At 38.6% G+C, this 14,309-nt stretch overlaps 1 protein-coding gene across 7 annotated transcripts in view; it reads left to right on the forward strand.

The window, feature by feature from the left end:
* EFCAB11 (EF-hand calcium binding domain 11) overlaps positions 1-14,309 on the forward strand; it is a 126,453-nt gene that overhangs the window by 2,367 nt on the left and 109,777 nt on the right. For all 7 annotated transcript variants that reach the window (XM_073241992.1, XM_073241991.1, XM_073241990.1 and 4 more), the window contains exons 3-4: positions 829-874; positions 13,986-14,087. In XM_073241992.1, the coding sequence (XP_073098093.1) occupies positions 829-874; positions 13,986-14,087 (148 nt within the window). The remainder of the gene's footprint in view (positions 1-828; positions 875-13,985; positions 14,088-14,309) is intronic.

Below are 14,309 nucleotides of genomic sequence, written 5' to 3' on the forward strand. Positions count from 1 at the left end.
GTAGCTCAAAACATGAGACAGGCTAGTGTTGCTGAAGAAGAGTAAGCAAAGTGTGAAAGTCAGTAGCGTGTGGATAGAACATTGGGGTACCAACATTTAAGGGTAGGCAGGCACTCAATGAAGAAGATGCAATGGGGACCATCTGGAAGCAGGAAAGTGCAGGGCATGGAATCCATGGTGGACAAGCTATGTCAGGTGCTGCCAAGGTTCTAATTCCACAATGCTTATAATACCCTTGTATCAATGTGAGAAATGCTTATATTTTAATATGCAGCAAAAGCAGGTCCCCGAACTTTATATATGGTGTGTTCTCAAATACATTTAAAAATGCATAGGAAAAAAAATAGGTGGCCTAGATCAAAATGTTAACAATGATTTTTATTGGGTGGCTGGTTTTTCAGTGTTGTTTGTCATAATGTTTTTAAATCTTCCTCTTTTCTACATCATGTTATTCTTATAATCCGAAAAAATAAAGCCATAGAACCTATTGTAACAATTGTTTGTATTTATCTAAAGTGGAAAAACTACCTTTTATGTTATGCTACATATGTGACAGCCAAGTTGATTTTATAATCTTAAACTGTTTTGGCCAATGGAATGACGTTTTAGAGGCAATTAGAGTCTGAGCAGACTAGCATCTGATATCTTACAGATATTGATAGAAGAATAAAATGACTATTATAGTTGTTCTATGACATTACTTGTCTGCCGGGCTCAACCAAGTTGGTTTCTCATAAAATAAATTTCTTCCCCCACATCCTGAGAATTAAGAATTTAACCTATGAAAGCGTTTGGTGAAATTTTATGTCCTATTCTTTTCTTTTCTAGATAGAAGCTGATTCTGTGATGTCTTCAGTAAATCCAAACACTTCTGGTAATATGAAAGTTGATATTAATTTTTAGGTCCTTTGTTTAGACATTCATAAAGCTAAAATAAGAACAAATATAAAAATTATAGAGCATTATGCTCAAACACCTCTTTGTTCTGTTTCAAAGAAAGAATATTCCATACTTTTAATTTTGATTCATGTCTTCATAAGTATATATTTGTTGTAGGAAGATTTTACATCATTGAAAAGCATAAAGAAAAAAGTGTTGAGTGTGATTTTGACATTCCGTGGACGATCTGGGTTTTCTGACTTGAATAATGGGAGTGTCTCTTACTGAAGTGGAAAGACTGGTAATGGGGAGACTAGGAGTTCAGTTTTGAATAGGCTTAGTTTGCCTTGACATTGTTGATTGAAACTTCTCAGTCAGGCTGTATGAATATGGAATTTAGAGGAAAGCTCTGGGCTGAAGAAATAAATTTGGGAGTTAGCATGTAGATGGTTTTGAAAGGAATGGATGAGACCACCTGTTGAGACAGAGTAGATGGAGAACCGTAAGAGCTCTAAGCATTAGGAGTCAGGTAGAGGGTGAAGAAATGGCAAAGGAGAGTTAGGGGCAGGAGGAAAATCAAGAGTGTGTGATTACAAGCCAAGAGAGAGGGATGCTTCAAGAAAGGGTGTGATGAGCACCATCAAATACTGTTGAAAGGTCAAGTACTGAGGAGGATCCATTGGAGTTGGCAATCTGGGAGTGGGGAGGTGTTTGGTGACTTTCGTAAGAGCTGTCTGAGTGTGTGGTGAGGCTAGCATCCAGCCTGGAGGGGGTTGAAGATAAATGGGAAGTGAGAAAGTGTGACAATGTGAATAAAGTCTTTCAGCGGGTTCAGGGTGGCTGCAGGTCAGGAGGGGATTTATTTGTTTTTGTTTGTTTTGGGAACGTGAAGATCTTTCTTAGCTTAGCAGAATGATCTAGTGAAGCAGGAAAAGGAGGGCAGATGAGAGAGAATGAGGAATACCTGCTATTGGAGAGCTCAAGTCTAGAGCATGCTGGATTGGCTTTTTAAAATTACCATTTTGGGGGGAAACAATTTAAAGCTTACACAAAGTACAAAATAAAAATATGCAGAGAATAGCTATACGCCCTTTACCCAGATTCATATATTATTAACATTTTACCCCATTTGCCTTCTCATTTGCACTTTCTACCACTGCTTGCTCCTCTCGCTGCCCTATATATAAACATAGAACACTCAACTTCATAAGTCCATAGATTCTGTATTTTTAGCTAATTTACTGCCTACATCCCAGTGTTGTCACTTGACCTAACAATGTCCTCATTCAGTGCAGGAATTAGCCTTTGGTGCCACGTCTCTTCAGCATCCTTTAATCTGGAACATTTCTGTATATATATATATCACTTTTAAGGAAATAGCTCACCCCTCTCTGTTTCATTTTATTTTTTAGTAACAGTCTTCATTTTGTGTTTGCTTGATGTTCCTCTTAAACGAAGTTGGGGTTCAACATTTCTGCCAGGATGCTGTTTGGGTGATAGGTCCCTCTCGAGGGGCCGCATCTGGAGGCACATGGTGTCCATCGTCCCCATAGATGAGGTTAATTTTTATCACCAGGCAAGATGTTGTCCAGTTTCTCCATTATATTATTTCTATTTACATTTTCTTCCCTTGCAGCTGTAAGAAAGACATGCTTAAGACTGCCAGTATTCTGCTTCTCATCAAAATTTCCCCTTAGATTTGGTAACCATTCATGATTCTTGTCTGATAAAAAAAATTTTGCCATAGTGGCTGCAAAATATTGATTTTCTAACCCCATGCTTCTTTCAGTAAGCCCTTGGCATTTTACTACGAGCAAGAGACCTCCCTTCTTGACCCATCCATCCGTCTATTATCATCATGGACTCATGAATTTGCGTGTTTTTAATGATTTGTAATTCATTACTTTACCTAATTATTTTAGTGTTCAACTTGTCACAGACTTAGCCGTTACGTGCCTCCTCCAGCTGGCCCTTAGGTCCTTTTGCCTGGTTTGAGTTTTTCTTTCTTTTTAAAGCCTTTTTATTTGTTCGATTTACAAAAGAGCTTACTGCATTTTTGTTTTCATATACAAGGTTTGGCATCACATATGTAACATGATCTTTAGAAAAATGTTATTGTTAGGAGAATGTGGTTTTTACATACTCCCTAACTTGGTGGAATTTTTATTCCATTCCAAGGTTTTTAATTTCTTATTAAAAATTGTAACACTTTTCAAAATATTCAAATACCATTTCTTTGAAGTCCAATTAGTTGTAATTTCGTGGTGAAGCCCTCCCGTATTTTTCCTTTGGGTTTCTATGTGAATATTCAGTCTACAAAGATTTGTCTTCTGGCAGAAAGATTTCCCACATTTTTTGTCTTGATAAAGTTTCTCTCTGTTAAGAGTCCCCTGATAGTGATTCTGTCTGGATGAAGGTCTTCCCCTGCTTATATTTATCTCTGTTCCTCCATTTTGTGACGTTTTCTATATAACAAATGTGGCTGTAGCAGAAGGCACTTTCCTATCATTATTCTCATGGATTTTCTCCCTTATTTATGTTCTCTGATTCCGAGTTAAGGATTTGCTGTCACACAGGTTTTCTCTCTTTAACCAGTTCTTTGAGGTTCAGAGAGGTGTTCCTCTGTACGACAGTCTTTACAGGTGTGAATTTTTTGATGTAAAGGTTGACTTGCGACAGAAGTTCTTCCCCCACATTCAATATTATAAGCCACCCCCCACCTCTGCATGCATTCATATTTACTGAGATAGGACTGCCTAAAAGGTTTCCCCACGTGTGTTTCTACCATGTGGATTGTCTCCCGTTTGGGTAATTTGAAGTACATTGAAGGGTAAATTCTGGCAGAAAGTTATCCCACCTTCCTTACATTCTAAAGGTTTCTCGGCGTGAGTGCTCTGATATGAAGTGAGGACGGACTGGTGGCAAAAGGCTGCTCCAAGTATCCCATCGTTAGTTTCTTTCTTTGTATTTTCTTCTTTTCTAATGTTTGAGAGCAGTTTGACTTCTGGTGTAAGATATGTCCATGAAATTTACAAACTTCCCTTTATAAGTTCTCTACTTCGTGAACTTTGGCTTCATACAGAAAGATTTCTTCCATTTGTTGCAGGCATGGAGCTTACTTTTAATATTAGTTCTGATGTACTTTGGAGCTTTAAGCTTGAGGCCAGAATTCCTCTACATTCATGTGGTCTCTCCCATCATATATAATGAAGGCTGCCTTATTATGGAACATTTTCTCAAATTCAGTATGGTCTAAGGATTGCTTCAAAACTGGAAGTTTTGATACTGAAAATATTCTTTCCTGTGAGGGCTGTCTGACTGTGACCTGCTCCCGAACCTGTTCTCATGTGCATTTCCTTGAGTTCAATATCCAGGCTATTAAATCTGCTCTCACATCCACTTCTCAGTCAAATCATTGGGATGCTGCTTTTCACAGTATCTTTTCATAATAATTTTAAAATACATTTTAAAAGGTTACAAAGTCATCTGAGAAACTCAAGGGAAGATTGGGTAAGAGGAATGAGATCAAAGTGTAGATGCTTGGCACCTTGCTCCAAAATTACTGTGGAAGGAATCTCCTTCGTCTACAAGCTTCCAGTCTTTCCTCTTTCTCTTCTGGTCCTGATATCAATGGCAAATTACCTTCTCAAAGCATCACTTTCTTTTATGATTAAAGGAATAGACTTATAGCCAGAGTACTACTTTTCCTACTAGCTTCAATTTGCCTTCATTTGCAAGGGGAGACTCAAAACCACAAACGTCCAGAAGAGTAGCGTAGCCGTCCTAGCAAGAAGTCAGTGCTGAGCTCTGTTTGCTGCCAACATAAATTTTTTTTGTTAGATCTGTTCAATACTGAACCAGTTTCAGACCATCCACTCCTCCATTTCTGTTCTACGAGTCACATTTACAAGTTATTTTCCTGTAGGAACAGGGTTTAGGAAGAGATTGAATGTTTTTCCAAATATATCTTTCTCTTTAATGTTTTGATCTTGAGGAGGAACTAAAATGTGGGCCTTGGCTTTCTGGGAGCCATTTATTCAGGTAACTCACTTTCCAGATTTCTCCAGGAAACTGTGACATGGGAATTCTCCTGCTAGATAGGTCGTCTTTTTTCCAGACAAGTCTGGGCCAGGTCCCCAGCATGCCACCCCAATGGATTCTCAGAGCAGGGCCCACATTGCTGCATGGCTTCCTGGGTGGGGTCCAGATTCACATCCTGGGTTGACCCTGACTCGGCAGTCCTGACAATGCACACACTTTACAAGGATTGAAACCCAGACACCCAGATCCATTTCCCAAGAGCTGCTGGTCTCTCTAAAAGGTGGGTTGTTCCAAGGTTCCTTGTGAGAAGAAGAGTGAAAAGTTAAGTCAAGCCTTTAGGAGTAAGAGTGAACTGTGTCAAGGGAAGTCACAGTGGCAGAATTTGAGAGCAGCCAGAGTAAGTAGCAAGGCAGCATGTAATGACATATTTAATGCCTATATCCCAACAAGCAAGCCAGTATCAGCAAAAACTCTTTAGGTACCAGGATCAAGGAATTGTATTAGTGGGAGGGGAAAAATTCAAGCCACTTGTTCAAGGAAGCAGTGGATCACTGTTGGAGCTGGTTCTCATTTGCACTGTGGCTACCTCTCTTAGTAGTTTTATTTCATTACAACCTTTGTTCTCTGTGATACATTTCATATCTTCTCTAAGTATGGAGAATGAAAGAAGTGTGCAAGTAGAAGAGACCTAGAAAACTGCCATCTCTCCCCTTTTTTAAAATGAGGAAACAACTCCAGAGAGGAAAAATGAAATATCTTAATCCTGGCATTTGACAGTTTATTTGTTTACAAAAAATGTTTACATGTGTTACAGCATTATTATAATAATAACTACAGCTACAACTTCCTGAATGCTTACCATGTGCAGACCCCGTGATGAGCATTATGCATGGATTGTTAAATTTAATACAACTCCATGATATCAGGGTTGTCTCCATTTTGTAAGTTTTAAAAATATCCTGAAGATTAGAGAGGTTAAGTAATTTGCCCAGGGTGGCACAGCTAGCCAGTAAGTACCATGGTGATCTGGTCTCCAAGCTTGCCCTCTCACCTGTTTGATGAACCCCTCCCCTGATTTCAGTACTGCCATGGGTCCTATTAGTGACTGTGTTGGAGTTGAGGCCACATTCATTCCCCTAGGAATTTAATTAATCAATGAGTAGAAGTCAAGAGTGGGTCAGTACACTCAAGGCAAATCATAAGTTTCTGCGAAGTAGTTAGAGGTTGTTGTCAAATTTGGTTCACGTACCCAGAACAAATAGGGAATCACAAGCAAGCACAGTCATCAGCATCCATGCAATGGAAACTCCTGTTCTAGAGAGACATAGTTTTCCAGATGTGGGATATTTCTTCCACAATATCTCATGGGAGAGAGGCATTGATATCCACAAACTTTTTTTTTTTTTCACAAACTTTTTAATAAATACTTCAGTGAATTTTGTAAGGCTGTTCCTTAAATGTTCCTCAGAGTAGGCCAGTGGCTTAATGCCACACATGTTGGTAATTCCATGAAGGGCAAAGGCTCTGCATGATCTCAGATTCATTTGTGGGATAAGTTATAGAACACTTTTATATGAATATAAGCAGCTTAGATTTATGGGACTTTTGCTTAATATATCACTTTTTGCTGTGAATAATACCTGCATGAACATTACCTCCACTGAATGTGTGTTTTTATCCTAGATCCATATAAAATATGCCTAAGGGGGAAAAAAAAAAGAACAAAGTACATCAGAATTTTGTCTTTGCTTGTGAGTAGATCAAGCTTTATTTTTTCCCCCTTTCTGTTGTCTTACAGCATTGCCCTTTAAAAACAATAAACATATTTTACTTTCATACTTGAAAAAGCTTTCCAGGAATTTACTTTTAACCTTCAACTTTAAATGATGGAAAAATCAAAGAGATTGATTTGTCATAGCAGTGATTATGGCCTGTATGACTCAGTTGTGCTGTCCAGTGTCAGTTCGACTGAAAAATAATCTGTGCATTGTGAAGTTAATGGCCATTTGGCTTGTGTGTCTTTATTTATCACTATCTTGTCTGAGTTGTTTTGAGCCAAATAGTTGACTATTAAATGTATTCTTTTCCTAAGTTTACATTTAAATGTCCATTTTTCTAGTCTTTTAAGTTCTATTGTGAAAACCTTTTTTTATTGTGTGTCTTGTTTGGAGCCCGTACCCTAGAAAATAAGCCTCAGTAGAGCAGATACAGCCAGGTTTTGTTTGACTTCAGATTTCAATTGACCTCTTAGTTATTTTTATCATCAGGAAATCCATACATGTTACCCTCACCTTATCTTGAAATCATAATCATAGGGCCATTTTATAGTATTACCCACAGATATTCACCCCTTAATTTATTATGCTGTAGAGGATGCTGAATAAGTTTCATTGTAGAGATAGAAAAGCTTCAGAAGACAGACATTGACCTAAAGACATTTAAGGGAAATATGATGTGTTGATAGTGAAAAGTATTGTCACTTCTTCTACGGCCAGATGTTGCATGATTACTACAGACAAGAAAATCTCTGTAAGTTTAGAGGAGGGTGACACTCCCTTCCTGCGTGAGGTGTGGGCCAGAGCCAGATGTGGAAGAATGGGTGGCATTTTAAAAGGTGGAGCAGCAAAGAAGAGAACAGAGTAAATGAGGGAGTGAAGGCAGGCACCCCCTGCGTGCGTGGCCTCCCGCTCCTGCTGCTCTGTGTTCTGCCTGTGCCAGTGGAGATGCAGGACTTAAGATAAATTCACCCTTATCCTGCACACTCCCTGCCCATAGAAGGTGGAGGTCATGTGGACTTTGCTGAGGTGTTTGTTCACTGTACAGAGAAGGGGCTTTACCCCCAGTCTCCACAGCTAGCAATGGGAAGGGCTTTCCCCTCTGTAAGGGCTCTTTCTGCCAGCCACCCCTGAGGAGTTTCTCACAGACCCTCTTCCTCTGTTGCCCACCCTCAGTGGCTGAAATCTCTTGTCCCAGATCCTAGTCACTTTACTGTACCCCCTCTCCCACGCCCACAGATTTGCATTTCCAAAGCCACCAGCTGTCATACTGCTAATAACAAATCCACCATCCTTGGAATATTTTTACCTCCTCCACCAGCATACCTATAAGTGAGTTACATTCCAGAGCAGAGGAAGCTGCCCCAAAGGAAGTGGAGAGTTGAGAACGGGGATTAAGGACCAGTTTGCCTAGAACGAATAATGGAGCTTTAAATTCCGGAATAAGGTGTCAGGACTTTGTACTGTGAACACTGAGGAATGTTTGAAGGTTTATGGGTAGGAGATGTACATAATAAAAAGGTAACGATTCCTGTCCAGGTTTGATAGAAATAAGGTTTTACTGGTTCCGATTTCTCTGTTCTATAACCTGTTTTTACTATTGCTTTTCATTTTCTTCCCAATGACATAGTAAAACTTGATTTCTTCCATTAAGGTAGATTCTTTTCTCTTTATTCCCCTACTCTTATGCAGGAAGCTGAAAGAAAATATTAGTCCTCTGAATTTACTTATCCATCTTCCTGTGACAACTCACCATTGTTGATGTCAGTTTTACCTCCTGCCCTTACGATATTTTTATGTGAACACATTTTATCCTTTTTTTTTCTCAAGGCCTCCAGAAGTCATAATCTGAATTTTATTTCTGAAACTAGGGAAGGCTGGCATTACAGTTTTTAAAAGGCCACTTAATCCTTTTAAACCTAGGCATTTTCAGCCCTTGGAAAAATTAATATATGGCACAATGAATGTGAACCCTCCCTTTTCTACTAAATCTAGGACCAAACTTACAGTCTCAATAACTTGGCATTTTTATTGTTTTCTTCACTCTCCCCAGTTTTATTGCAGTTTCTAATTTAAGCTCAATGTGATAGCCAGAAACTAGACTACTTCATATTCAAGAGGATTTCTCTGTGTGCACTGACCCTGAAGTTTAGGGTCAGTGGTTTTGTAATATACACCCACACACAAAAAATACATAATGAAACTTTCAAGGAAAAAAATTGTATTGTCTTATTGGGCTTTTTGAATATATCTAACCCTGTGGTGAAAGACGATTACCCTCGTAGGAAACTGCTTAAAAAAAAGCAAAATCATAGTAACATTCCTAGCCTGTCTTTCTATGTGATGTATCTATACACATGTATTAAGTAATTTGGAAAAATATGTATATGCATTGTAGAACATGGAAAGGAGTTGTTTATAAAACAGAAGGAAATGTTTCCAATGGTGTGGAAAATGCACAGACATGCAGTCTGGAAGGATTTGCAAAGATGATCGGGCCCAGTGGTCTCTAAGACATGATCCTCAATCCTCGGTTCTGCAGGGGTACTTCTAGGGGCACTCCTGGGCAGGGAATTGTGGGGAGGCTACCTTTTTGTAAAGCGAATGCTCTGCCTAAGTTTCTGCACATCAAACTTTCCTGGAAACAAAAAAAAAGGCTGCAAATACATATAAATATGCATGTGTTTCCTTTCCCTGTGCATTTTGTTTGTATTTTATATGTGCTATATCGACTGACTGATAGAATCCAAATACCCAGTTGATTTCTGAACATTCTTCTGTAGACAGATTAATAACAAATCCACATAAGCACATGAGTCCAGGCAGTTGCTGATGTTGTGATCCTCACATACAACTATAGTAAAGTGTGTTTAGGTAACCATTATTAGTGGAACAGCATACATAGAAGACCCAACGTTATATTTGAAGTTAGAATGTTCTGAACATGTTCTTTCGCCCCAGGAGTGGACACTGGTAATGCATGTCTCACTGGGAATGAAATCTGATAGCAGTAGAATTATTGCAGGTCTTTGTGAAGTGGTAATTTTAGGTTTGAATATTGTGACAGCAGGTGGAGCTCGTAGTAAAAACCCTATTTCTAGACCATTTAAAGAGCAGGAAGATGTATAAAACTTAAATAACGTGTTTGCATTTTAGAGCTTTAGGAACAACAATCCAGTATGCATTTGGCTTCGGAAAGCGATTGTACTATTACGATGGAAGAGCCAAGCTGCATGAAAACTTCTCTATCCTTTTCAGAAAATGGGCTTGCATTTGGATATGTGTTGCCAGGGAGAGATTGAGACAAAGGCAGGGGTTTGGGGGGTGATGGGGCTGTGTTACATGGTTTAATACTACTTGCTGACCCTTATAGAGTATCGGCCTTAAAAAATAAGGTATATGATTCTGTGGGGAAATAGTGTGAAAGAACTTGATTACTTATGTAGAGTTTTTTGTGTTAGTAAGATTGTTTCTGTTTTTATGTGGTAATAAACATACAGTTGAAATCCACACTTTCTCCTAGGAAAAACCAAAGAACATTTGCTTTTTATCCCACAAGGCTATGAAATAAAGACCTGACTACTTTAGAGCCCCAAATACCAATGAGTTTTCCCAATATGCAATTAAAAGATATTACTACCTGTACCTTTTTTTTTGAATCGCACATTAAACCATGGAATTGTGCTTTTTTCTTATCATTTCCCTAAATCAGATACAATGATAAGAGCAAATATTCATATATTTCCTTTCCTTCTGAATTAATTTTGTTTATTATACAGGGTTTCCAAAATGATGATTTATTTTTCTGGCTGTGTGACTAAAAAAGTACCCTACTTTTTGGCGTTAGTTTACAGAACTACAAGATCATTCAAAGCACATTTTAATGCTTTTTGCTGGACACAAGAAAGAACATCTTCCTATTTTATTTGCTTATTCAAAATATGTAACAAATCCTTACAACCTGCGAGGTATCATGCTAAACATTGGGGATAAAACTTTGAACAATATACAGTGCTTTCCTACAGCGTGTCTCAGGCAGACATGGCCAGATAATTACCATAGGACCATTAGATTCTGTGAGAGGGCCGTTGGGTCTCAGGAAAGGGACTCAGCTGGGAAAAATCAGGGGAGCCTCAGAGGTAACTCCCTAGCTGCATCTGGAATGAGATGTAAAAATTCACCAGGGGCAAAAGGAGGAAGCGGGTCTGACAGGCGCTGAGTGTGGGGACCTACTGTCTTGGGAAGGCATCAGGAAGTCTGCGAGGGAGGCTGGAAAGGGCAAGATTCTGAAGGGCCTTGTAGGATATGCCAGGATCAGTGATACAGTATTCAAGATTTCAACTAATCTATGTATTATTTAATTGATTAGCTTTTGGTATTCATGAAACCAAGTTATGGATTTGATCCTGTGGGATCATGGCATGACTAGACTTCAGTTTGAACCTTGGAGAGCAATTTTAAATATGTCCTCTGGTCACAAGGGTGATTAGATAGTAATGGAGCTGTATCACTACACAGCCTTAACTGCCATGGGGGAAGCACTATGTATGCTAATCCCACACCATACATGTTTACTGAGCACGTGCCAAGCACTCTGGTAGGTGCTCAGAGATATGCCCTGTTGCCTAGAGTATGTCCAGCTGCTGTTTTGACTTTTGCTCTTGGTTGTCTCCAAAGCATTGAACAGCTAATACATCCAGATTTCAGCTTCCCATCTCACCCTCAAGTCCTGCTCTTCCCCTAGCCTTTCTCATCTCTTTAAGTGACTCCTCAAGCCAGAACCTAGGGGTTATTCTTGACATCTCCTCCTTTCTCACCCACCACATTAACCCTTCATCTATCCCAAAATACGTCTGGAAACCTTCCATCCTATCCAGCACCCTAGCAACCGCAACCCTTGCCAGTGTGCTTCTGCAGGTCTCCCTTTTCACATTTTGCTTTCTCTCCAGTCTGTTTTCAAGTCAATAGCCAGAAAGATCTTTAGAATCCTAATGTGATCATGTCATTTCCCAACTCAAACCTTTTCTTGACTTCTTATTGCAATTTAAATAACAACCAAATTATTTCCTACAACACCCAAGGGCTTCTGCTTTCTGGCCCCTGCCCACCTCACCATCCCATCTGGTATCACTCTCACTCACCTTGTTCCAGCCAGAATGGCTTTTTTCTCATTTCTCCCACTTTCCATCCTATGGCTTTCACACATGCTGTTTCCACTGCCTGGAATGCTTTTATTCCCATCCTTTAGCCAGTTGGTGTCTTTTCATCATTTAGGTCTTAGCTAAATATTACCTCCTGTAGGAGATCTCTCCTTTACCAACCTACTTTGCAGGAGGACCCTAGGACTCTTACACCACCTGCTGTTAGCCCTTCATTGCACATGCCACAGGTTGTGATGATGTGTATGTTTGCAATTGCACCTGTGTAATTACTGTCTCCCACCCCACAAGCTAGTAACTCCCTAGGCATCCACTCTTTTTCTAGAGCTTAACACAGTGCCCAGCACACAGTGAGTCCTGAAGAGTTATAAAAAAAGAATCATTTAAATACATAAATATAGACAGACTTTTTAGTTTCTAAATAAGAAAAATGCAGAAAATTAAGGAAACTGTTATTAAAGTATAATTGACATGTAACAGTAATTTCAGGTGTATAATATGCATTGTGGAATGGTCACAATACATCTCATTATCATCCATCACCCTACAAATTATAATTGTTTTGCATAGGATAATTTTTAAAATCTCTCTTAGCAACTTTAAGTTATGCAATACAGTAGCCTTGACTATATTCCTTATGCTGTATATTACATTCCCATGACTTATTTTTTTCATAACTAGAAGTTTATACCTCTTGATACTCTTTACCCATTTTGGCTCCCTACCTGCTGCAACTACCAGTCTGTTCTCTGTGTATGAGTTTTGTTTGTGTTATTTTTTAGACTCCACATATAAATGAAATCATATGGTGTTTGTCCTTTTCTGACTTACTTAGCATAATACCCTCAAGTCCATCCATGTTGCTGCAAATGGCAGGATTTCATTCTTTTTTGTGGCAGAGTAGTATTCCACAGTGTGTGTGTGTGTGTGTGTGTGTGTGTGTGTGTGTGTGTGTGTGTGTGTACACATCTTCTTCATCCATCCATTGATGGACACTTAGGTGGTTTCCATTCTGTATCTTGGCCATTGTAAAAAATGCTGCAACAAATATGAGGGTGCATGTGTCTTTTTGAATTAGTGTTCTTGTTTTCTTTTTGATAAATACCCAGACATAGAATTACCTGATCCTATGGTAATTCTGTTCTTAATTTTTGAGGAACTGCTCTGTGTTTTCCATAGTGGCTCTACCATTTTATACTCCCATCAACAGTGCAAAGGGTTCCCTTAAGAAAACTATTCTTTACATTTTTTTGAAAACATTGGAACTATTTTAGGGAGGGTGTACAGCTCAATATTCCTCACCAAAAGGAAAAGGGTACAGTTTCTTCAAAATTCGCATGTGGTTATTGTATGACTTGGGGCTGTTTTAGTGATACATATGTAATGGAAATCCTGAATTACAGAAATGAATTGCTCTTTTTATATATTTAAGGTTCAGTTCACTAAAAGTGTTTAAATTCTTGGCTCCGCTCTTTAAACCTACTACAAAGATCACATTAAAATTCATTTTAATAGACATTGTAAGCACAGTATCCAATCTCATATGATCATGCTGGGCTCTTTTATTATGAGAATCACAGGAAGCTGAGCCCAAGGCTGCAGAACAGTCGTGGGGTGTGCCCAAGGCTGGGGACGGTGCCAGCTCCATTGTTTATGGAATATTCTGTTCACCTTTATCTCCAGTGAGCAATTGGTACTGACTTTTGAGAAGGTAGTTCTTCGCCCCAATCTCCCAGTTGGAAAAAACCTGCCATAATGACATCTGGCTAAGAAAAAAGGAATCAAAGGAAAGAAAAATTATGAGACCCTGCTTAATAAGTGGTTTTGGGCTTGTCTGTTAAATCTGTTAGAGGGAAGAGTGTTACATGTTTTTGAGGTCACCATTTCTTTATCCCCTGGAAAAGCTTAGTGAATTCTGAAAGTGTCTATCATTTTTGTTATCGATTTCCAGTATCCAGTCTATTTCACAATTAGCGAAATGTCCTTTCAGCCTTAATTTTAGGAATAAATACTGTTTACCAAAATTAAGATAAAATTTGTTTATGATACGTGTCACTTTCCTTTATTTTTTATTTTTTTCCTTAAAAAAGAAGGCACTCATTTTTGGCAAATTGTATTTTTCAACTTTTAGGTCTGTTACTTGAGGAGTTTTTACATATTATAAGGAAAAAGAAGGAAGCTCAACTATACTGGAATGAAATAAGACACATCTTTACAGCTTTTGACAGGCACTGTAAGTAACTTCAGAGTGTTTTGATATGAACTATTGCTATTAGGGAACTGTGAATGGGAGCATATACTCAGTGAATAAAACAATCAGTATACTTGGAATATGATTTTCCTTTGTTCATTAGCCATTATCTATTGGTGTGAGAATTTTTTCTCTATCACAATATTAAATTTTTGACATTTACCATGGATGAAATAGTATTTACAATTACATGATTGTACTTAT

This window comes from Manis javanica, chromosome 8, assembly GCF_040802235.1.
Source record: "Manis javanica isolate MJ-LG chromosome 8, MJ_LKY, whole genome shotgun sequence".
NCBI lineage: Eukaryota > Metazoa > Chordata > Mammalia > Pholidota > Manidae > Manis > Manis javanica.